We start from the raw sequence: 25,185 nt of genomic DNA, 5'->3' as shown, positions 1-25,185 counted from the left end.
ATAAAATTGAAGCAAAAATTAATAAATTCACGTGAACGATGAGCAAAAATATACAACTATAGCTTGGCAATAATGATGTCATAGCATAGAAAACTATAGTACTTTGTGCTTTTATTAATTTACCAAAACAAAATAAACAAAAGTGGGGATGGAAAAAGAAGAATAAATTGTATGTATCAAATGGGATAACCTACTTTTTAGGGTAGCAGTGTGATTAGTTAAAACACATTAGCTAGCACTAGTTAAGTTGTCTCTTTCTCTTGCTAATCTTATAAAATACACTATTATAAACATGGAATTACCAACTAAATTTGTTAGTAATTTGTAGCTAATTCGTCGTTAAATAGATCTCAACCAATTGTATTTTCTTATAATACATCGCTATCTATAGCTAAATGGATTAACATGAGATTTTTATTGTTTAGCTACTAAATTTTATCAGTCGCTAATTCCTTATTTTCTAGTAGTGATACAACTTCTTCTAGTACTACTACTATGTATTTGTTCTCTCTTTTTCTAATGACTAATTAACTATATATGATTTTTAGTGGATGAAAAATTAAAAAAGAATATTGAAAAGCAAAAACTTTTCTGTGAACTTTGAAATTTCATGATATGGACAAATCATATGTGGCCTATTAATTGTTTTTTAAACAGATGGAGAGTGGACCAGCAGTAGCCCTTTTTGGTTATACTTCAATAGAGGAAAAATTATCTAAATAAATAACTAATTTGCTGTATTTTTACAACTTTTCTATTATTTGAAAAGTATTACAAAAAAAATTTATTCTCTCATGTTCTCGGATACATTACTTTACTCAATGTATAGATCAGATACATCAGTTAACGCGATATATCTAGACGTTAAGTGATGTATTCAGATTCAAGGCGCAATGTATCAGGACGTTAAAACATATATTCGAAATTAGAATACAATGCATCAGAACATTTTGAGATGTATTCGAATGTCACGCACAATTTTTTGTAATTTTCAAAAAATTAAGAATAAAATATAATAAACTCTAAACGCTATAGAATTTATGTAAATTTCTCAAATAAAATACTACTCTTCCCTAAAATTGTAAAGTGGTGCCACTTCTTCTTATCCATTCTTTTGCTTTTCCCATTCTTTTGGTCAATCACACAACTCCACTAACAAGGCAATGACACTACCTTTGAGATGAAAAAATGAATTACTTTTTACAAAACTTCAATTCAATTTTACGATAACAATAATATACTCAATATAATTTCATAGGTAAAATCTTAGGAGGATAGCGGTGCATACACAATTTTGCCGCCATCTTATGAAGATAAAGATACTGTTTTCTATAGATCCTTAGCTCAAGTAAAACATATCAAAATTAGTAAGAAAAAAAAAAGACAATATATAATACACCAACTCAATAAATATAGCTAAACATAGTTAATTGATTCTTATTCTAACTTCAGTTTCATTGCTAACCATGGTAAAAAGAAAAGATATTCCGATATAAACATCAAATGCAGATAAGTTTTTCTGATTCAAAGTAAGTCAAATATTAGTTATCTGATGTTTGATATTGTTCCTTTGTTCTTTATTGGAACTTAATTAAGCCAGAATTGACTGTAATATACCTTTAACATATATAAACTGAGATGAATTCCCCTACAATGATCAATCAGTAACCAAGAACATCTTCAGAGAGGTATGATTAAACCAACTTTTCCAGATTTATTGAATCTTGGAACACAATTACAATTGTGTCACACTTGAGATCAAAACAGACCTTGCTATATAAATCCTGCATAAAATTCCATACTTTCCAACTGGAGATCAGAACATACCTTGCAATTAGGAGCACTACACAACCGTAGACGGTTCTGATACCAATTGATATGAACTGAAGGATATATTGAGCTACGAGGGAAAAAGCTGTATAAACACGGTTCAAGTAGTCCAATACTTAGGATGATAGATTAAACTCCGACAACTTGCAACTAATTTCATAACAGATTGACAGACTTCGAATACAGCCTACAAAGAGAAAAAAACACGAGTATGTTCATCCACAAGGAAAAATAATACAAGACAACTTCCATTTATGAGAGCTGCGAAGAAGATTTCTCATCCTCTTTTATTTGACACATTCATGCATAACTTCAAGTAGCTTTACAGACATTTGATCTGCACCCGAATGTTCATTCTTCAGCAACAGTATACTCCATCAAAATTGCAGCAGTTCGATACCCAAGTTAACTGTGGAATCCCCTAGGCAAATTAGCTCAAAACATGCCTTAGCTTTAATCACTTGTAGATCTTTGCTCTAATATCCTGCTGCCTACTGTTGACTCATCATAATATTTTGCTTGTCCCTGGAGTCAAATCCAATTGTCGTAATGCAATAGAAATCATCATGAAACAACAAAACATATATGATGGAAGATAAGTAAATATACTGCACCAAAGAACATCGATAGAGGAAATTGGGGTTGAGAAAGAAATATAGGCCCTTTGTATATGTTTTATGGCAAAATGGAGAAATCTTCTAAAGTTAGAGAGCTCTAAAGCAACATCTGAGGACTATTATAGTCTTATAAGTAGTTTTTTGGTAGGTCTACTATGTATTTTACCATTTGGAAGTTCAACCAGCTTGTACTGTCATTTTTCTATAGAGATTCATCTCTTTTTCTAAGAAAAACTGGTAAGTTGTACTTCTCAACATACAGATCTCCAAAAAGTTATCAACAGAGAGCTATGAACCAAGGGCTAATTATAGAGTCTAGAAGATTGTATCCTCTACACTTGCTTTTTTACACCAAAAATAAAAATTTACAATACAATTCCACTTAATTTTCTGCAAAGTATTAAATCTATCCTCAAAACACCTCTCATTTCTTTCATTCCACACTGTCCACCAAATACATGATGGAACTACTCTACACCATCTCTTCTGGGACATGCTACTCCTCTCCTGATCCAGCAGCTTAGAAGATCTGATGTGCGTTCTGACATTGTCCAATTGTTACCGGCGAGGCTGAAGAAAAGGGACCATCGATGGACTATCACTTTACAATGCAGAAACAAATGACTGCTGGTCTCTGCAGCCTCATAACAGTGAAGCAGGCTGTTCTGTCACTAACCAAGTGAAGCACTTGATTTTGGATGGCACAAGACATTTTTATACCTTTGTCCACGGACCTGTTCTGTCTCCTGGTTGCCCCAAAACTTCCAATTTATACACTGTTAAATAGAGAACCTCCCGTCATTGGTATGTTTCTACTTGATTGCATTTGGGGCTGGGAAGTGTCTCTCAACTTATCAACTTCCTACAAAAGATCAACCACCCTATCAATTTTCCAGTCATTTAGGTTCCTTTTGAAGCATATATATATTCAACCCTTGAGGAGTCCAAGAGTCTGACGCAGTGGCGAAGCGCTTCAGGATTGCTGCATATGGAAAATAAATCCGGGAAAATAGTCATCAAAGGCACTTGCCCGTTTCGGGATTCCTTTCTGAACATAGTTTTTGTGCCATCACCCACCTTATGACAACATGTTTGTTAAGACTATAAGTGTTGACCACTTCATCAGTGCATCATTGGCTTGTCTGTCCATATTTCTTCATGATCACCTCCTTCCATAAATACTTCATCAATAGACAACTATTGTGTAATTTCAGATTTCTGATACCAAGACCCCCTGATTCTTATCAAGTCGAAATCATCCCATTTCACAAAATGAAAACCCTTATCCTCCTCATTTCCATTCCATAGAAAGTCCCTTCTGAGCTTGTCAAGTTTATCTACCAGCCCAACTGGAATAGGAAACATAGACATCACACAAGTATGTAAGGAATCTAATACTGCATTAATCAAAAACAATCTAATTCCTACTTCCACTTTGAGAGTTCCATGTCTGTCTTCTCGATAATCTCATCTTAGATAACTAACTCGTAGTGCTTGTTGGCCAGAGGCATGCCTAAGTAGGTTGTGGGAAGCTATTCAATCTTCCACCCCAAATCCCAGCCAGCTCCTCCATTTGGACCACTTCTTTAATAGGGAAAATATAAATCCTCCTCCAACTGACGCTTAACCCCAAAATAACTTCAAAAATGAGTAAGATCATCCTTACAAAGCTGAATTGTCCTGCTTCTGGATCACATAACATCAGTGTCATCATATGTGTGCTTAAGCCCTGAAGTGAGGCTCAAAACATGTTGAGCGATTTACCTCACTCAATGTGCGGTTTCAGTGTCGTCATCAAGTTTAATACATATTTTTCCTTGCCAATGAACCTCTTCTGAATAGACGACACTAAACAATTGATATTTCACTTTATCATAATTATTTTTCTATTTTTCTTTGTTCATATATTTGACATTCATGTTAATAAATTATTAGTCTTGGGCTTAACATATAATCTCCATCACACATTTGCATTCTCTGGCCCAAAAAGAATGCCAGCCAATCTTTTTGCTACATGGCTATATTATCAAATGAGGAAGGATGCCACACATAAGAAATATTAAAGCATACAGTGTAAAATATATCAGCATGGGGCCAAAAGAATGTTTGGAGAAGAATTAGAAAAGACGAAATCACGCGAACATTAGGATAACAACTACTTATTTTAAACTAGCCTGGTATTCCCTAGGTACACCATTATCCTGGTAAGACATCACATCTTATTTCAGTGAGCAAATGCATCTTCTACATACATACAATGTGAACCTTGAGTGAGGACACCAACATTTTTTAGAATAGTGATCACTCAGTGCAAGACTTACCATCTCAGACAAAAAAGTATCCACAGCCTAAACAGGTCAGCCAACCTCTGCTACAATTTCTTTGACATCTATATCAGCTAGAGTCTCCTTGCCAAACAGAGAAAATCCAACAGTTGCCTGCAAGAAAAATTCCACATTAAATGTCAAGAACAAACTTTGATTTTTCAGTTGGCTTGGGTGAAGTAACAGAAGAACAGTCTCATACAGAAAATGAAAGATACTGCGTAGCGAGAGCAATTAGCACCAATAAGCTTTCAAACTGTACAGGATAAAGGAGATAACGAAAGTATTATCTTTTTTGCATTGCAAGGGGGGAAGAGGCCCAAGAGGGCGGGGGAGCGTGATGTTAGGAAAAATTGAAGACATAAGCTGTTATTAACTCAAATTTTTCTCTTTTTTTGGCTGAGCTCCAGGACTTTTATAACTATGCTTTCCCTTGCCCACTCTCCCCTACCCCGAAATAACACAAGGATAGTGTTCTAGGCATACCAATCCTGCCTTGCTATCAACCTTCTTGAGAATCCCTGAAAATCCAGCAAAGGCTCCGGACACAACTTCGATAGTTGACCCTGGTACTAAAGATTTATCATCTGATCCTCTCAACGCATCAACTGCAAGCAGGTCTGAAGCTTTTTTAGATTGCCTTCCTCGTTTTTTGGGCACAACTTTGTCGTCAAGGGTAGCTATACTAGAGTTTTTTGTCAGCTTGGAATCTAAACCTCCTTCTCCTTGTTCCTCTTCTTCAAAAGCTTGATCAGCTTTCTCTTGCTCTTCCTTCGCTTGTTTGAATATGGCCTCCAGGTCATCCTCATCAACAGGTCTGGGTTTGTTGATCTGCCGTTTTCTGCAAATGTTCTACACTTTTAGCAACTGAGAAAAATCAAAAATGACCTCAGGTATGTTGTAAGTTATCCCTTTAAATAATAAAATGGGTACGTAGACACAAGTAACAGAAAATTCATATCAAGAGAGACCAAATGGTAGATATCAACTACAGGCAGCTAGTAATTAGATATCCTTGCAAAATTCACTTGACCTATTAGCATAAATTTGGTAAGTATTCTGAAATTTTGTCAAGCAGAAATAGCATTCATCACCAATCTCGCAGAAAGACCTTATAGTAGCTGACTGAATGAACACATTTACAAGCTACACATAATTATATAGGGAGTGATTATTAAGTAAAAATATTCTGAACTTAGGCCAACACATTTTATAAGCTATACACAATTAGAGTGCAAGTGATTTTAAAATGAAAAATTCCAATCTTAGGCCAAGTTAGCTTAGGATATTCCACTCATTTTATGTTAATATATTAATTGACATATGTTCCATTGGGTCAGACACATACACCATGGGTCTTTGTTCGTTTAAAAGACAGAGTTCCCAGAGGTCAAAGAAAATTGCATTGACATATCAAACAAATCAAAGACCTCTCTTTCTTGACTGAGTAAAACTTGTAAACTTTCTTCATAACCATGTTATCCGAGCCAACTTGCACACACATCGACTATTTCCAAGGGTACCTGCTACCTCCTACCAACACATGTATTGGGTAACTCTGTCCACCACAGATGATAAGAAGTAATATTTGTAAACTTGTTATTTGTGATAGGGACAACAATGAATGCTTACGTATTTCCAACCTTGGATCCAACAAAGCCTCCAATTCCAGTACATTCTCGAATGAAATCATGTATTTCCTTGTTCAGTACACATCTCAGAAACACACATCCTGGGAAAAGGGGTTTTGGCTTAATTGAAAGTGTTCCATTTTTTAATTTCCTTTTGACTTGTATAGATGGAATGTATACCTGCAGAAACTTTTACAGTCAGTCAAAACTCAAAAAATATTGAAAAATCAATTCCTACATTAGTTAAATACTTTTCATACCCTTGCACTTCGAGGTAATCCAACCTCCAACTGTCCTAAAATTAACTAATAGGGAAGCCCTCATTGGTTGGAGCAGAATCAATCATGATTGCAAGCAAACTGAACACTCCCCCCACCACCACAAACACAGACACACACACAAACAATACAAAGACTATGATTTCAAGCAAAGGAAATCAATAGTGAAAACTGAGACGAGTATTGGAGGAAAATTTTTACAGCAATACAAAAACTGATAGACGCCTGTTTATAATTTATAATATGGTTATCTTCAGGTCCACGACTTCCATTCTGATACAACAGAAATGATCTGGAAGTTCCATGGAAACTGGAAATTATGCAAGCTCTGCAACTATATATATACTGCTATGAGGGGGCTTCACGAACTTCTCTTACGCTCTCGTCTACTTGAAAAAATGAATACTGTAATAGGGGGGAAATGGTAGGTCATACCAGTATCTGTGTTGGTTGGAAGTTATAGGTAATGGTGGGTGGCTTAACTGAGGTGCTTACAAGCTGGCTCGGGCACCAAAATTATCCAAAGAAAAAATGAATACTGTTTCTAAGGCCTATAGTTCACTCGCCTTGCTAGTTCCTACTCTCTTCCTCCAAACTATATTTTTCCACAACTATCCTCTAAACGCACCGTATAATGAAGGCATGAGTTAAAGCTTAAATGGAGAAACATGTTCAGTGAGCAATCATGTGCGGAGCCAACTTGTTTGGGACAGAGGCGTAGTTGTTGTATACTCTAAACGCATTCTTGCTGGAAACCTATGACATCCCTATTTTCATGAACATCCATAACTCATCATACTTGAACATTTTACATTCTTCATATTCATGTTAATGGAATGAATGCTTTTCATGATTGAACTAAGCTAGTTTGCTAGTTGGAGCTAAATTATGTGCAAACTAAATTCTAATGATTCCTATCAAATGGTGGAAACTAAATAGACAGCTTGACCTTTTCGATATTGACATCAAATTCGAATGCATTCAGGAGTTGATTTTCTAATTTCAGGCGTAATGCACAAAAGTAATTACAAAACCACCAAATTAAGAACTTCACCATCAAACCAAACAATAAAGCAAAAATCTTTATTACCTGAAAATCAATATCAGGAAAGTTCCTAGCAAGAGCACGAGCCATCCGTTCAGCAGTTTCATGACCATTAACTCTAGAAACTCTAACAACCCACCATTGAGGACCCAATTTAGCAAGGTTATCAAGATTAAGCTCTTCAGTCCAGGACTTGTATTGCTTCTTAGGTTTCTTGATAAGCTTTTCCTCTACTTCTTCTCTCCAACTGTAACCTGTTTTACTCTCTCTTCTCGCATTTCTCATTTGCCTTCTCTCTTTAGCTGTTAGCAAATTCTCTTCAGGTGACTCCACAGTTGCATAAACCCTTAAAAGGGTTTTTTGGGTTTTCGGTAAAATGGAGATTGGTGATAATTTGGGAAGAAATGGAGGACAATGACTCCATGAGAGTATAGCTTGCTTCATCTTCTTCAAGAAAAAGTAAGAAAATTTTCTTGTGGTGGTTATATGGTAACATATCCAGTTTTATTTCATGGGCCGGGTTAATGGGCTAAAAGGATGACAGCCCAATTCCTACTATTGAATCCTAAAAGGAAAAGGGCAACTTTCACATATAGCAACCAAAAAATTCATATTTGTATCTTATAGCAAACTTTGCATAATTGCGTTCCATAGCAAACATAAAACTGTATAATTCGCTATACATATACAAGTGTATAATTCGCTGGCCTAAATTGTATAATTCGCTGGCCTATTTCGCTGCAATTGTATAATTCGCTATCCTATTTCACTGCAATTGTATAATGCAAAATTGTATAATTCACTGCCTATTTCGCTGCATTATTAAATGTATAGCAAGAAGATATATGTTTTTCTCTCGCTTTATACAAAAACAAAAACACAATATATACACTTCTGTTGTATAAAGCTAGAGAAAATTGTATTTCACTGCAATTCTATAATTCGCAATTGTATAATTCGTTGACCTTTTTCTCTACAATATTTGAAGTAAAATGTCTGTAAATTGTATAATTAAGTATATAACACGAAGATATATATTTTTGCATGTGTATATACAGTTTTCTCTCGCTTTATACAAAACAGAAACAAAATTATATACTTCTGTGTATAAAGCGAGAGAGGCGAGCGAGAATGGAGAGTGGCGACCGAGATTTCTGGGAGAGAGACGCTGGCAAATTTTAGCTAACGTTTGCTATGGAGCACAATTAAATCAAACCCTAGCTATTCCATTTATTTTAGGTAATTAGTTTGCTATTATATACAATTTTCCCAAAGGAAAATTGTATGAAATAACAAATCATTAATTCATATTAAATGTAATAATTATAATTTATTTTAATTGAAATTCGTATCAAATATTTCATTTTTATTATTTGATTCGATATATAATTAGTCATTTTCGATATACAATTTACCATTCTATACATTTTGGTATAAAATGTAAAAAATACATTTATGTTTGTATAAAACGAGAGAAAAATGAATATACAAATGCATATACATATATTATTGTCCTATACACTTATAACTATACAAATACGTATTTTAGTATACAAATTACAATGTATAAATAAATTTATACAAAACTGAACAGTTTGTATAAAAATAGATGTTTCTTGCGAATTAAACAAATCATGAGCTCTATAGCAGATAGAAAATTTGTTATGGAGCGCAATTATGTAAACTATAGTTGTATCATACAAATTTAATTTTTAATTAATTCAAATATTGATAGCATACATAATGATTGAATACAAATTGAGAAAAAAAAATATCAAATTCTAAAAAAGAACTACAAATGCAAAACAAACTAATAGAAAATTGTTCTTTTCAACTTGGTCTTCAATAAGTTTTCGAAATCTTCTACACCCAATTTTTCTTCCTTTTATTAATAGTGATACAAAAATATGCAAACACCAACTCTTTGATCGTCTTTCTTCCGTTATTTTAGCAGTGGATCCTATATTATCCGTTATTTCTTGAGTAATATATAAATTAGATGAAAAATCGCTAGAAAATTGTTGATTAAGTTGCATACCACTTGTAATCCTCTTAGATTCAATCATTAGAGAGTGATTTTATGGTTTTCAAACCCTAAATGAGCGTTGATCGATTTAATCTCAACTCCAAACAAATTTTTTGAATTTTTTTTAAATAGTAAACAAATCTAAAAATCATATGAAGATGCATACCTTAATCAAAAGGATTGTTGTGAATATCTTTAGACATATATTTCCCAATTTTTGAAGAAAAAAAATGAAAAGAACGAAAAAGAGAAGTGAAATTGAAAAATGAAGAAGAATTGGAAAAGAGAAATGAGTGAGATAGAAAAAAAAACATATGAGAGAGAATGAGTTGGAAAAGGTATAATTAAGGTGAGATAAAATAGGGTTTAAATTATGATACACGATATTTTTATAAAATATTGACATTTTGACATTTTTACTAATTTTTTTAAAATATGAATGTTTTTAATTATGTTAAGATTTTTGACTAGTTTACTAATTTATCCATTCCTAAAATTTGGGAGATTTGCACAAATAAGATTATGTAAGGTGGAACGTAGAATTGTAAACGGACTTAGCCCATGGCGCCTGCCCAACTCAATTCGTTATTGGGGTAGGATTGAAATAAGATTTTTTCAAATAAGTTTAAAACTAGATCTTATAAATTTGGTCCATATAAGTCCATGACCCTTGAGGCTCGAACGGGGTCGGTCCATAGTTCATAACTTTTATTTAACAATTACTTATAATAATCTTAATAGTATATAATCTAATTACTTAAATACACGTTACTTTATAATATAATATTAATCTTACCAGATTTTGGTATGTCTAGATACATGTATATCAGAGTATAGAGATTCAAAATTAAGTTAATTCGTTCTAAATATACTCTTTCTAAGTAGATTCACATGTATCTAGGATACATAGACAAATTTTGCACCCTCGCTTTCCTTCCATCTTGCTTGTCACTCTCTTATCTCGCGTATCTGGTATGCGAGATATATGTTAATCACACTAGATCTTTTGTTAATAATATTAAAACAACACCATTGTTTACGGTATTTGATTTGAAAAAAAAATCATATTCTTGATGCTATAGAATTATACGTTTGAAAAAGATTTTTAAAAAATAAAAAGGATAGTCCGTCAAATTCTTTGATCCACGAGGCTTGAATCGAATGGGACTGAACCAGCCTTTTTGACAACTTTAGTTGAATGGTTGATGTTAAATGTTTATCCTAGTTTTTTTGGGGTAGGATAATGTTGTGAAACATAACTTATTTAAATTATGACATGTGAAAATATGGGGAAAGCTTGATACTATTAAAATGTGTAAATTACATAAAGTTCATAGTTTTGATATGAAATTACAATCCATCCCTAATAAGTTTCTATTACATTAATCTCTTAAAAATTTTAAAAATCCGATATAATAATTGAAGCTCAGGTAGATTAATATGTAGCTCGGATAAATTATATACGATTTCAAATGCATAAATATGTTGCTCGGATACATTAAAACATAATATGTGTTGTAAATTCTTACGAAAAGTACCTTCATCACAAACATTTACGAAAACTTGTACTTCACCATAAACTCTTGTAGGAAATTCTCATAACTTGAGGCGTGTCGAAGACACTATCCTTAAGGATACACCGTCCTTTTAAGTATATAATATATACTGCATACACATATTATATACTAATATTATATATTGAGTTACATTTCATAATATGTTATGTTGGATGGTATATATTTATTTTTTTCCTCCTAAAATTTTCGAATACTCCCGCGCATTTTCTCATTTTACAAATTCTCTCATGTTCCCTCTTTTATTTTTTAACCTTTCCCTCCATATTTCTCACTTCTTACAAATATCAAATGCTTTTCTTCCCTCCAAAATCTTCATACATTTTCCCTCTGTTTTCTTCTTTCAGATGCAGAAACCGAAAATGGGGAGACAAAGCAGATCTCGAAAAACCGAAAACATCGGTAAAGGAAAGGTTACTCCGGTGCAGATTGCGTTCATCGTCGATCGATACCTCTCTGACAATAGTTTCACTGAAACTCGAACTACTTTTCGATCCGAAGCTTCGCATCTTCTCGCTAAGTCTCCTGTTAATGAGGTATATATAGGTTAAAATTATGTTGATTTGTTTTTGTTTAGGATTTCAATTTGTGTATATGAATGTTGTGATTAATTAGGAGTGGGTTAGCATGATGTATCGGTAATGAATTGATGTTATGTTAGTTATGGAGATGGATTTAGGATTTGAAGTTAGGTATGATTTATGAATGTATTTTATATGTTCTTGTTTTTTGGATAGATTATGAGTGTTTTTAGTGTTTCTAATTGGTTCGAGTTAGAATCGAGGGTTTATGTTCATTGAGTGCATCATATAATATGTATGTATTTATTCAAGAAAATTAATAAATTTAAAGGGGCGTTCTTTCGGAATAGAATTTTGGAAGACATGTTTGATTATAAAATTTGTGAAAATTTCGGAATTCAACTGCTTTCTGTTCTTTTTACAAAATAACTAAATTTGCAATTGGTATTCATTGTCAAACATGACTTAAATCTTTGAATACCATTTTCACTTTATAAAAAAACTACTTTTTTGAATACTTGCAATTTTCATGGCCAAATGCCTCCTTGATTCCTTGTTTCTTGGATTAATCCTTGTTTTTTTTTGGGTGTGTGATAATGAATAGGCGCCAAGGAGTTTATTGAGTTTAGGAGATATGTTGGATGAGTACATAAGTTTGAAAGAGCAGAAAGTGTTCATGGATCAAGAGAAGTGTAGATTGGATCACGAAAAAACACGGGTTCAGAATTTACTAAACGGGATGCAACATGTTATGAATGCTTACAATGCTACCACGAATCTGACCCTGCCTTCCTCTGTTGGTGCTTCTTCTTCAATACCCAAAACAGGTGCTTTGCCAAGTACTGTTAATGGGTCTTCCCCAGTAACCTCAGGTATGCGTTCTACCTTTGTTTATTTTTTTTTTTCTGAATTAATTTCTTAGTTTATATCAATGCTTTTCAGTATAAGTTATGTCGTTGTATGTGATACTATCCTGTTTGGTACATGGAAGGTTCAAACAAGTTAGATGTATTACTTCCAAGTTTTTATCGCCAACCCTGCTTGTATTTTCTCCTGGATGAAATGATAATCTGTTTTTATATGCGTTGTCCTTGCATGATACACTGGAGTAGCTGCTATCTGAAGGACAGTCTTTCTATCACTTTAAGGAGCAATAGCCAGTTCAATAGCAGATAACTAACTCTTTGAATAAACCAATAAGCCATATTAACTAAGACACCACTGAAACTATGCTAATGTATTTTGCTCTGCTGAGCTCTTCGACACTGTATTCTGTTTCTTGGACTTCCATGAAATGAGTGAGACTTCATGATTCACAGCAAATCCTGTCACTTTTATCTTTGTCAATATACATTCTACTTATTCATCTTCCCAATGAGATTGTTTTGGCTCATGTAACAGGATTGACATCCAACTGAAACAACCACCTATAAGTACTAATTTGCATAGGTTGATTTAGGATCTTATAATAGCGGGTCTGGAGTGCTATTACACACATTACTATATATGATAGTAGGTTCTGAGTGATAGTTCAAAAAAAAGAAAATAAGAAGATATATAGAAATGCATATAACTCCCCAGGAATTTCAATTGCGCTCATATTCATTACTAGGAATGTATCTGCAGAAGCCATTCCTAGATACTAGAGTGAGATTTGATCCTTGCACATTCTCTAATATGTGGAAGCAACAGAGGATCTTGGATCCTAATTCTCTTTCAATAAACCATAACAGGCAAAGAACTTAATATTTTTACATATTCCTCCTGAATTATTCTTGCATTCGTGTGACCACCATTACTTGTATGCAATGGGATGTACAATGTCTGTTTTTCTAGACTGCATCTAGTTCCCAACTGAAGACATGCAGCATATAGTTTTGGCCTTAAAGCAAAACTATCTTCATCCCTAAAAGGTAAAGCCTCCAAAAGAAAGATTGGATCGTGGAGCTGTTACTGATTGCTCATGATCACATTCAAGAAATAGTACATCATTTGTTCATAGAAAGATAGTGCTGTGTTTTGTGTTGGATGTCCTTGTTAACTAGTCTACTGATTTGTGCCAGATTTTGGACATCTACTTTACTATTTACTTGAAGATTTATACTATAGTACTTTTATCAGGTTATTATTCTGCACACACAAGTGGAGCTCTGATGTCAGCATCAATGCCTTCAAACACTGCTCTAGATACCATGAAATTTTCTAGTCCAAATTCCATTCCATCAACCTCAAAAAGAAAAGGCTTCAAAGATGTTTCTGCAGCTCCCATAATTGCCAAGAGATCTCGTAAACACTTGATCACTAACCAGCTGCCACTTAAAGGTAAATTCATTTGAAGTTGATCTTTTGTCACTTCATGTCAAATGTACTTAATATTTGACATGATATTATCGTACTTTCCTGCAGATCCTAGTACAGATGTACAACCAACTAGCTCTGTTAAACAAAACAACATTGTGAATAATTCTGCAGTTCAATTATCAGATCCTGCTACTGCATCTGACAGGACACCTGTTCAAGGATCTAATGTTGTCAAGTCTTTGTTCAGCCAGCAAATTCAGTCCCCTCCAACTAATTCTTCTGGCCCAAAAACACCGCCAAGAGCATCTTCATCCCAGACTGACAAATCTATCTCTCCAGTGGACGTTTGTTCAACTGCTACTTCCACCAAAAATATTACACCGTCTCTTGTAACTGCCACGAATCGCACAATCATCTCGTCAGAAACAATTCGAGTGAGCCCTTCCAAACAAATATTTTACTCCATAGAAAGAAATCATTGCATTTCAACAACTTCTCCAGTAAAGAACAACATGAAGAGGTCTATTAGGCGAGATCAAGTGAAAAGTAGGCTGGATTTTGGTGCCTCAGATAACATCCCATGTAATTCAGAAATGGCAGCTGGCCCAGACATGACTTCGACGTCTGAATCTGAGAAAGAAGGCGATATTTTTGACATGGATTTGTCTAGTTTAGATGCTTTAGGGGTGGGTTTTAATCTTTCTGAACTACTATATGATTTTGACCTTGATGGAGAGGGGATTGATCATTCTTGCCAGCCAACATTGCATTCTTCCCCAGATTCTTTTTCAGGGTACAGTTACTTGCCTTGTCCAGATTTATGTTTAGTTTCCTTGATCTAATGCAAGATTAGGCATGGTTTCTGAGTCCCCATTTGATGTTTAATGCACAGGTCACCTGATGAATCAGGAAATGTCAATACTGATTCAAACCAGATGACTTCTCATATTTCTTCGACAGTTACTGAAGTCTTTTCAGAGCAAGGCACGAATGTACTAGGTAAAAGGAGATTCTTGACTATGAATTAGACTGGATTGGTTTCATTGAAGTCATTGAAAGAGTTTTGATTTTTTCACTTTGATCATTCAGGTTCAGATTCTCTGACCACTACAAAATCAGTTACCAAATGCATCCAAATTTTAAGCCCAGGTAACTTTTCAACTGTCTATTTTCTCCTTTTCAATTTGCAAAAAGCACAAACTGAAGATACTATTCCATGCCTTCATTTTTGCAGTTAAAAATATCAGAAGCTTGAAGGATTAGAAGATCTTTGTGCAAGAAATTGACGAACACTTGCACAGATGACTATGACACAAATTTAGTTTTACATAGTAACTGTCCATTCATTAGCAAAAAAGTGTAAGTGCACTGGATTAGGATTTGTTTCCATAGAATTAACAACTGCAGGCCTAGCCAGTATATTGATTATATATAGCTTATGTCTAAGCATATTAGGGGAATTTTTATAAATATATTTGACATGACCAAGCTTATAGCAAATTTGATTATGAGAAATATCTGATTATTGTTATGGTCTGTTATCGAATCATTATTTGACATCCACCTTTGTGTACTTTCTATGTTGAAGGATGGATTATTTGAACTTGAATGGAACATGTCATGATAACAAAAAATTCAACAGAGGATAATTGTTAGTAGTATGATGAATTTTTTGTCATGGTTTTACTTGTTAAAATGGGTTCAATAAAGAAAAAAAAAGAAGTTCAACATGCTTAATTACTGCAGCTTCTTGGTCTAAGCTCCTCAGGATTCACCCCTTCTTTTGTTAGTTTTCTAAGTTACACTGTTTTATAGTATGAAATTAGTACCCTACATGAGTTTCTGGTACTCTGTGTTGGTCTATGTATCCTTTTATACCTCAACAGAAATAACAAAAAGTGAACAAACACTTCAAGAAAGAGGATGACAGATTTTAGATATGGAAAAACCTTTACATTGTTTTATGAATTGAATCACCGCAAAGCTTTGAACCGATAATGGCTTTAGCAATTGGTTCCTAGACTTGTGAAAATAATTTCTTTCGAATTTTACAAATTCACAGTCTCGTCTTGATTTCGGAATTAAGACAAGTACTTCTCCAATTTTTCAACTTCTTCTGTGCTTCCAATGTACAATGGAACTCGTTGATGTATCTGCAAAGATAGAAACAAAAGAAATACCAAATCAATTGACTGATATATATACTCACTTGTTAATAACAGATTTAACTTAGCTATTGGGGTTTTTTACCTCAGTTGGTTGGATATCGAGAACTCTTTGGTGACCATCGGATCCTTTGCCACCAGCTTGTTCCACAATGAAGCTCATGGGAGCACACTCGTACAAAAGCCTCAACTTTCCATTCTTGCTCTTTTTGTCTCTAGGATAACCATAAATGCCACCATATAGAAGAGTTCTATGGAAGTCACCTACCAAACTACCAATGTACCTTGCAGAGTAAGGCTTGCCACTAGGGCCAGGGTCTTTCAAGTCATCGATATATTTCTTCAACCTGTCATCCCAGAGCTGGTAGTTTCCTTCATTGAATGAATAGATCTTTCCAGACTTTGGTATTTGGACATTTTCTTGAGTCAGAACAAATTCTCCATACATTGGATCCAAGTTAAAGGAAAAAACGCCATTTCCCAAGGTGAGTACGAAAATCACAGAGCTTGAGTACATGCAGTATCCTGCTGCAAGAAGGTTTGTCCCTGGTTGACATACATTCACGATGCACTTCTGCTCTATATTGTCAAGCTGCAATATTCAACAGACATTGGTGAATCGGTCGTTAAAGTATTTTACATATAATGAATGGATTTTGGCTTATGCCAAAACTCACAACCACACTGGAAAAGTTACATTCATGCAGCAGAGGTCCAATTGACTATTGAAAGCATCAAACAGATATAAGAAGCATAGCAGTAAATGATCCTACTTCTCGGTGCATTATGTATCAAAGATAACACATTGTCACAAGTCAGAACACTACATTAGCTATTAAGAGTTCTCTTTTAGAGGCAAAGGAAGGATATCTTGTTTGGTAATTACCGTGGAATCATCTCCAAGATCAGCTAGGCACTCATCATTCGGGCTGTATATTCCAAAGATAGAACCGGTAGACACAGCAGCATCAATGTTTGATGATCCATCAAGAGGATCAAACACCACAATGTAGTTGCCTGAGTAACTCTCTTCCACTGCCACAGGTACATCCTCTTCTTCTGATGCTATAATCCCAGTCCTTCCACTTGATCTTAGACAATTCGAGAAAACCTGTTCAATCCATCAAACATCAACCTTCAGAAACCAAAATCATTAGTGTATTAATGTTCTACGAATGTCTACATTATGCACATTGACATTCCATAGATGTTTTACACAAGCAGATTAAACTAACTCTTCACAGTAAGCCTGATATGGTAACCTTAAAAAAAAAGAAAAGAATAAGGACCTTCCATAACAGGTAGTGTAAAAATTCTTCACACCATCAATGTATGCAACTTGAATCCAATAGGAGGTAACTTATATACACTGACAGTGAACACAATTCGTCATTTGATAGGATGTATTAGAGAAAATAACACATGTATTAACTGTAGTATTATTTAATCCTTTGCTTGATAGGTTTTTCAACTTATGTATGAGTAACCTATTCAGTATTATAGGGTGTATAACTAATACATAGTAAACCACGATATTAGCAATACAAGAGCTATTAATACATGTATAAGTATGGCTCTAGACAAAACTACCCTTAATACACCAAACCAAACAGTGGATAAAAAAAATAACTAGTACCAGTATTACTAATACACCTTATTCAGTACTATTCTTATACATTCTACCAGACGACATGAGTATATTTTCGGATTACTAGTTATATTTTAAGTGCTCGGATCGTCAGTATATAGAAGTTAAACTCATCTAAATAACTTCATATGATAAGGGACAGAGTATTAATGTTTCTATTGAGCTATTATAAGAAGAATTGTAACAAACAAACCTCATTAGAGACAACATCAAGTTTCTTCTGATCTTCTCCTTGAATATTGACAGCACCTTGAACTCCAGTAAGGTTAGAAATTCCAGCTCTTTGGACCAAAGAAGCAATCTGTTTACAAGCCATTGAGATACTTGAAATTACTATGGTAAGTTCAGCATCAATAACTCCAGCTTGTTCTTGTCTCAATAGCCAACTTGTTAAAGTTTGTAACTCATAGCCACTCTTTTTCTTGGTTTGTGTAACACCTGAAGCTGTCTCTATTGCCATGCACTTAACTCCTCCATTAAATGACCTTCTCTTTGTGCTGTTTTTTGAGCATAAAAATGGAGTCTTTTTGTCTAAGGCAAATAAAAATGGAGTCTTTTTGTCTAGAGCACTTAAATATGAAGTTGTTGCTGTTGCTGTGGCTGCTGATGCTGCCATTGTGATTTTCTTGGGATTCTTGAAATCACTAAAATTTCTCAGTTTACAAGTTCATTGTGTTATATTTGTTTGCAAAGATTTGTTTTTTGAGGCTCATTGGTAGTTAGTTTTCTTGGGGGTAGGGGGTGGGGTGGGGGTTTAGAAAGTGTAAGGCTGGTAGAAGATTTGTGTTGAGTGGGTCCCACTTATCCTTCTCCATGGAAATCTTTTCCTTCAATTTGTGGTTAAGCTTTGAAAATCTACATATGACATAATCCTGGCTCTCAGAATTTTGAGTATATTCTGAAGTTTCAACAACTTGGAGGTGTTGGCCCATTAAAAAGGATTATTGTGACATATTAGTTTGGGCTTGGAACTTTTATCTTATTCTTATTATTTGCACACACATGCTTGATTTTGGTGTCACTATTTAAGTAAGTTATGTCATAAATTTATAATTTTTTTTAGAATTAATGATCAAAAAACACATTAGAATTATTATTTTCACATTTCAACTATTAGGTGTTCTCGTTTCCTTCTTAAATTATCACAATTTATGTATTAAAACACACTTTAAATTTGACTGGACCAACTACTAGCTGCAAAGTTTTGTTCTTAGAGCACTACATAAAAAAAATGAGTTTTTTTAAAAATAGCGACAATTAATTAGCAATTGCCGCTAAATATATATTTTTAGCGGCAATTAGCATTCTTTGTATGTGTCACTAAAGGCTTTAGCGACATTGGATCTAATGACACTTAACTAATGCTGATAAAGACTTTAGCACTCTTTATTAATGTGTCTATTTATTGCCGCTAAAAGTTGTTTTTGTTGTAGTGGAGGAATTTTCAGAAATGACTATAATTTGGGTCTAATTAGAAATTTTGTAGCTATAGTATAGTGTTGGATTTTATTTGCCCTAAATTTCTTACCATAAATAGGTTTTCCTTTTAGGAAAAGGTTTTTGATTGACTAATCCTTTTCTTGTAGGAAAAGGTTTAGGACTCTATAAATAGAGTAATGTTCCTTCTAACTTAATCAGCATTCACAATGTAGTCTTAAGGGATTTGAGAGTTTTGGTTAGAGGGAGAATTTATGGGTCACAAGTTTGATACGTTATCACTTGTGTGAACCTCCCATGTATTCTGAGTGAATTTGGTTGAGGTTGTTTCCCTCTGTATTTGTACTCTCATATTTATAGTGGATTGCTCATCTCCTTTGTGGACGTAGGTCGATTGACCGAACCACGTTAAATCTTTGTGTCTTTTGATATATTTCTCGTTGTCTTCTTACTTGTGGTCTTTCGAGGTTTGCATTGCTAGCTTCCGCATTTACACCTGCTTATTTTCGGTCCTAACATATAGGTATTGACATTTCATAACAAAAGGAGAGAAAAATCGAGATTGGGAGAGAGAGGAGAGAGGTGATCGAGATTTGGAAAAGAGATGTTATATAGAGATTGTATTTGACGAATACATATTGTACTAACGATTAAAGTTTGATACAAAAAGTTGAATCACTTGCATTCATTCAACTCTTTTATCACTTGTATTCATTCGCAATACAGAAATACAACATGATACATATTGTGTTACTTGTATTTATTTTCGATACAAAAATACATAAAAACATGATGTACTCAATAAATACATGCGCTCCTGTATTACTTTTATTCATTCATAATACATAAATACATGCTAGTACAGATAGTATTCAATACAGCACACCTAATACATACATGTTGATACATATTGTATTACTTGTATTATTTGTATATACCCGCAATATATAAAGGGATAATTGTATAGAATGACAAACTAATAATATAAAATAAATATAGTAACTATCCTTTGATTTGTTTGTGTTCCATAGTAAACTGTTTGTCAGTCCCTCTCTCCCTCTCTTGCTCGCTTCCTGTCGCTCGCCTCCCACACTTTATATATTAGAATTGTATAAATTGTGTTTCTAATTGTATAAAGCGAGAGAAAATTGTATAAACGCATGCAAATACATATATCTTCGTCCTATACACTTATAATTATAAAATACAAATATCTTTCTACCAAGTCTCTTTTGCCTTTCTCGTTTTATACAAATTCAAATTGTATATAATTTTTCTCTTTCTCGTTTATACAATTCGATTCAATTGTATCTTCCCTGCACAAGTCTCTTTTTGTCTTTCTCTTTCTCGTTTTATACAAATTCAAATTGTATATAATTTCTCTCTTTCTCATTTTATACAATTCAAATTGTATATAATTTATCTCTTTCTCGTTTTATACAGTTCGTTTTATACAATTCGCTTCAATTGTATATGTAAAGTGAATCATATAAAAGTTTTCTATAGAGCACAATGATGCAAACTTTGCTATAGCATATAAATATAAAATTTATGTTTGTTATATGTGAAAGTTGCCCATATATAAATACATGCTGTATTTGATACATACCAATTGATATGTACTTGATACATACCAATTGATACAATCTTCAAAGTGATACAAATATTGTAGTTCATTCTATTTATGATGTTAAATATGCTAAAAAAAAAAGTATTTAATTTCTCAAAAGTCAAAATGTGAGTTCAAAGTTTGTTATAAAAAATTGGAAACAAACCATCAAATATTTAAAATAATCCCCACCACAGAAATTAAAAAGAAAAGGGAACTAATTAAGGGGATGACCAAACAATTATGTGATTTCTAAGTCATAAATTACATCTTAAATTATGCCTCTCTCTTCCTAAACTCCCTATATAAACTCAAGAAAATCATTTATTCAAACTCACCTCACAAACCCAAGAAACATTTCTTTCTCCATTTTTTCCCCAACACAAAAAAAAAGAAAAATTTAAAAAAAAAATCAAAAATCACAACAAAATAAAAGAGAAAACAAATGGCCTCATCAATGAAATCATCTTTGATCCTTTTCTTGACATGTTCCCTTTTCCTTCAGGTCACTTATGCTGTGTATAAGAGTAAGTTATTGATTTTCTTAATTAATCTTTATGAAAATATCGTGTTCAGTTGAATCTCGTCTTAATTCATGCGCATTAATCTTAATGTACATAAATAAAGAATTAAAAAAATAATGATTTCCTTAGTTAATCATCGTGAAAATAATGTATTTATTTAAATTTCGTATTTGTTCATGCACATTTTATATGCATGAACATAGAATTCAGAATTATTGATTTCTTAATAATAATTATGAAAATATTGAGCTCAATATTGAACCGCTCTTGATCAATCTCCTTTCATGCAACACTTATATAACACTTTCTTTTTAATTAGTCTTAAAAAAAATATGTCATATTTTTATAATTAAAAATGATTTATCTTTAACATTTCATTTTTAACCTTATTGAAATTGTTTATAGTCACACAATTTTATATGTTCAGTTAAATTATAGTGCCACATAAATTGAAACAGAACGAACGAGTATATCTAATTCTTCTCTTTCTAATTTTTGTAGCTGAGGTGAAATGTGAGAGTTTGCCAAATGGTGATTGTGCATTTGCAATTTCATCAACAGGAAAAAGGTGTGTATTAGAAAAAGCAAAAACACCAAAAGATGACTTAATTAGTAGTGAATATGAATGCAAGACATCAGAAGTTATGGTTCAAAACATGAAGGAACACATTGAAACAGATGAATGTATTGAATCTTGTGGTCTTAATAGAAATTTCTTTGGAATTTCTTCTGATGATTTGCTTGAGCCTCAATTTGTCTCCAAATTATGTGCCCCTGCTTGTTATCAACAATGTCCCAATATTGTTGACCTTTACTTCAACTTGGCTGTCGCTGAAGGTAAATCCAACAATTTTACGATTCAGTTCAGATATATCACTCGTTAAAAAACATGATGCATATATATACTTCTGTTGTCTAATAAATGACGCATATTACAAAATATGCATAATTTGTTAGACTATGAAAATATATATGCATCACTTTTTTTTTATCTATATAACCGTCTTAATTATTTCGAGATTTTGTATTTATTTATGTGTAGGAGCATACTTGCCAGACCTATGCAACAAGAACAATAAGTTGAAGAGCAGTGGTGCTGCTGAAGATGGTGTTGATGCTCCTGCTCCATCTCCTTCTTCATTCTAAATATTTTTGCACCTTTTCAAATAAAAAATATATAAATAATTGTTTTTTTACAAACAATTATTGTTGTTTGTGAAGATATTGCACTTAATGTTTTAATTCTTTGGGTTTGCTGAAATTTTTCTTTGTACTAATTCTTTTGTCACTGAGAATTTAATAAAGATTCTTCTTCTTTTACAAGGAATTTGTTGTTCAATTTTTATTGGTTGATTTTTTTAATTATTAAATGAGTGAATAGAGATTTTATGGAAATAATATAATTGACTTAACAAGTTTCAAATTTTAAATCTTAAACATTATTACAGAACAAAAAAAAAAGTCATAAGTAATTATGTACATGGCTAGACTTCTTACAACAATATGAAAGATAGAAAGAAGGCATAATATATACATTAAATTCTAAACTTGATTTCAAATTTTAACTTTACCCTTCAACTTTTATAATGCACGAACATGCACTTTAACTATCCAACTTTTAAATAAATAAACACATGAGTCCTACATGGCACAATACTCATAGGACACCACGTAGGACAATTGTTCAACTTCATAAAAATTTAAGTGTCTACTTGTGGACACTCAAAGTTGAAGATCATACATGTAATTCGAAACCAAGTTAAAGGACATATTTATGTATTACGCCTATAAAGAATAACAAATTAACAATTAATTATGATGATTGAGAGAACCACAATACACATTAGATTCTTTTAAGGTATAAGAGTTTTCTCATTTATATATATACTAGATGAATAATGCCCGTGCTGCGCACGGGCCCAACAATTTTAATAGATTATTTAAACTGTATAATCTTTTGTTATGATCTCATAAATACATAAATAATTTCAACTTCGATAATACAATCAAATAAAACAAAGAATTTCATTTTGTATTCGATATATTCAAAAAATTTCATTTTGTATTTGATATATCCAACTGATGCTCATGCCTCCCAATGACGACCATGTATATATCCATTCAACATGAATTCAGTAGCACACCTTATGTTGTGTAGAATTTAGTGGCACACACTTATGTATGTTATATCTAACACAATTATATCTTCTAATGAGCTTACAACAATTTAACACAACCAAGATAACTTCAGCAAAATCTTGTGTTTCAATAGTTTTATTAGAACCAACACCATTTTACATATATGAGAACATATAAAAGTCAAAGAATTCTTTTGTACACAATCCATATGATAGATTTTCCTCACTATGTAACTTTTCTCTTATTTCTCATGTCATACCATATGCATCTCTTTCTTCTTTCTAGTGTCACCAACCCTGCGCCAGGCACCAAATCAGGTTCTTCTTCAGGTTGAATATCTAAATTCTGATAAATGCATTCAACTAAAGCTTTTGCACATATTCTTTATATTCGGGGTTGAAAAAAAGTGCAGTTAAATAAATTTGAGGAATAGGAAAAAAATATTTTTTAAATTTTGTAATCATAACTTCAATAGCAGAGGTAAATAAAGTATTTGTTTTATATTCAGAAAAAATAGATGAAATCTCACATATGTGTATTAAAATTTCAGAAATAGTAGGATAATATATTCCAGAAAAATTTTTAGTAGCATCATAAAATGAGTTTTCAAAAATATTCTAAGTTCATTTACTTCATCCCAATCACTATCATTAATTTTTAATTCAGGATAAGCATTATGATTATTAAATAGCGTAGTAATAGGTAGCCTATATGCATAAGCAACTTCAAGCATATCATACAAAGGAATTCCATCTAGTTCTTACATGCTTCGAAACTTTTCTAAACGGAAGTTTAAATGCATTACAAAGTTCTTTAAATTGATTAATTCTACTACTACTATTCATATGAAAAATGTAAAAACAAGCATTATCAATTTTATAAGTTTTTTTAACTAATTTTTTTACTGATTCTACTCGACCTTTTTTACTTCTACTTTTCTTAGAAGACTCCATGATATAAAATTATAAATTATAAAATACGAAACTTAACAAGAACAATAATATAACAAGAACAACTTACAAGTTAAATAATAAATACAAAAAATAAATATAAGATTAGAGAGTGGAAGGAAGTTACCAAACGTTTGTGTAAGAACAAACGATTATAATGAAAATTAAAATATTGATGTCGAAACTTGAAATTTGAAGAAGATTCCTCCTCCGAAATACACCAAATGACCAAATGATATAAAGAATTTAGAACTGAATTGAATATTGAAAATTTGAAATTTTAGAATTTATAATCCGTGATTGCTAAATCTAATAAGTTATAAATATAAATGTAATTTGGAAATATATATTCTCTCAAATACTCAGACTTATATTTGTAAGTTGTAATTTGTATATAAAATTTTTACACACAACTCTAATTTATAAAACAAAAAAAACTAGCCGTTTTAAATTTTTTCGTTTAAAGCCGTTGGTCCAGGTCTCGGAAAAAGGGTAGGGGGCGGGGGGGCTGGCTGCAGGCTGCAGCTGCAGTGCACTGCAGCTTTATGCAGAGTGCAGACTGCAGG

At 32.8% G+C, this 25,185-nt stretch overlaps 4 protein-coding genes across 5 annotated transcripts; 2 read left to right on the top strand and 2 right to left on the bottom strand.

The window, feature by feature from the left end:
• Positions 1 to 1,873: 1,873 nt before the first annotated feature.
• LOC107031383 lies at positions 1,874 to 8,200 on the bottom strand. 2 transcript variants are annotated; one of them, XM_015232730.2, is made up of 5 exons: positions 7,771 to 8,200; positions 6,404 to 6,582; positions 5,258 to 5,612; positions 4,769 to 4,885; positions 1,874 to 2,355 (listed from the first exon to the last, which is right to left on the bottom strand). In XM_015232730.2, exons 1-4 carry the CDS (start codon positions 8,167 to 8,169, stop codon positions 4,805 to 4,807), a joined length of 1,014 nt encoding a protein of 337 aa, XP_015088216.1. In that variant the 5' UTR covers positions 8,170 to 8,200; the 3' UTR covers positions 1,874 to 2,355; positions 4,769 to 4,804. The 2 variants fall into 2 exon arrangements, with proteins under 2 accessions (XP_015088216.1, XP_027767503.1); XM_027911702.1 differs by lacking the exon at positions 1,874 to 2,355 and adding an exon at positions 2,713 to 3,796.
• Positions 8,201 to 11,579: 3,379 nt separating this feature from the next.
• Positions 11,580 to 15,689, top strand: LOC107029770 (putative GPI-anchored protein pfl2). The gene is made up of 7 exons (XM_015231214.2): positions 11,580 to 11,861; positions 12,451 to 12,718; positions 13,968 to 14,168; positions 14,253 to 14,940; positions 15,040 to 15,146; positions 15,237 to 15,296; positions 15,382 to 15,689. The coding sequence occupies exons 1-7, from the start codon at positions 11,673 to 11,675 to the stop codon at positions 15,408 to 15,410; spliced, it is 1,542 nt and encodes a 513-aa protein (XP_015086700.1). The 5' UTR covers positions 11,580 to 11,672; the 3' UTR covers positions 15,411 to 15,689.
• Positions 15,690 to 16,057: 368 nt separating this feature from the next.
• LOC107031241 (fructose-1,6-bisphosphatase, chloroplastic) lies at positions 16,058 to 18,689 on the bottom strand. Its single transcript, XM_015232533.2, has 4 exons — positions 18,154 to 18,689; positions 17,199 to 17,423; positions 16,398 to 16,904; positions 16,058 to 16,300 (listed from the first exon to the last, which is right to left on the bottom strand). Exons 1-4 carry the CDS (start codon positions 18,574 to 18,576, stop codon positions 16,229 to 16,231), a joined length of 1,227 nt encoding a protein of 408 aa, XP_015088019.1. The 5' UTR covers positions 18,577 to 18,689; the 3' UTR covers positions 16,058 to 16,228.
• Positions 18,690 to 21,362: 2,673 nt separating this feature from the next.
• Positions 21,363 to 22,850, top strand: LOC107030628. The gene is made up of 3 exons (XM_015231894.2): positions 21,363 to 21,533; positions 22,032 to 22,367; positions 22,573 to 22,850. The coding sequence occupies exons 1-3, from the start codon at positions 21,452 to 21,454 to the stop codon at positions 22,674 to 22,676; spliced, it is 522 nt and encodes a 173-aa protein (XP_015087380.1). The 5' UTR covers positions 21,363 to 21,451; the 3' UTR covers positions 22,677 to 22,850.
• The last annotated feature ends 2,335 nt before the right edge of the window (positions 22,851 to 25,185 follow it).

The sequence above is a fragment of the Solanum pennellii genome, chromosome 9, assembly GCF_001406875.1.
Source record: "Solanum pennellii chromosome 9, SPENNV200".
NCBI classification, from domain to species: domain Eukaryota; kingdom Viridiplantae; phylum Streptophyta; class Magnoliopsida; order Solanales; family Solanaceae; genus Solanum; species Solanum pennellii.
Note: the sequence above shows the minus strand (reverse complement) of the source record. Positions and strands in the feature narration are given on the sequence as shown.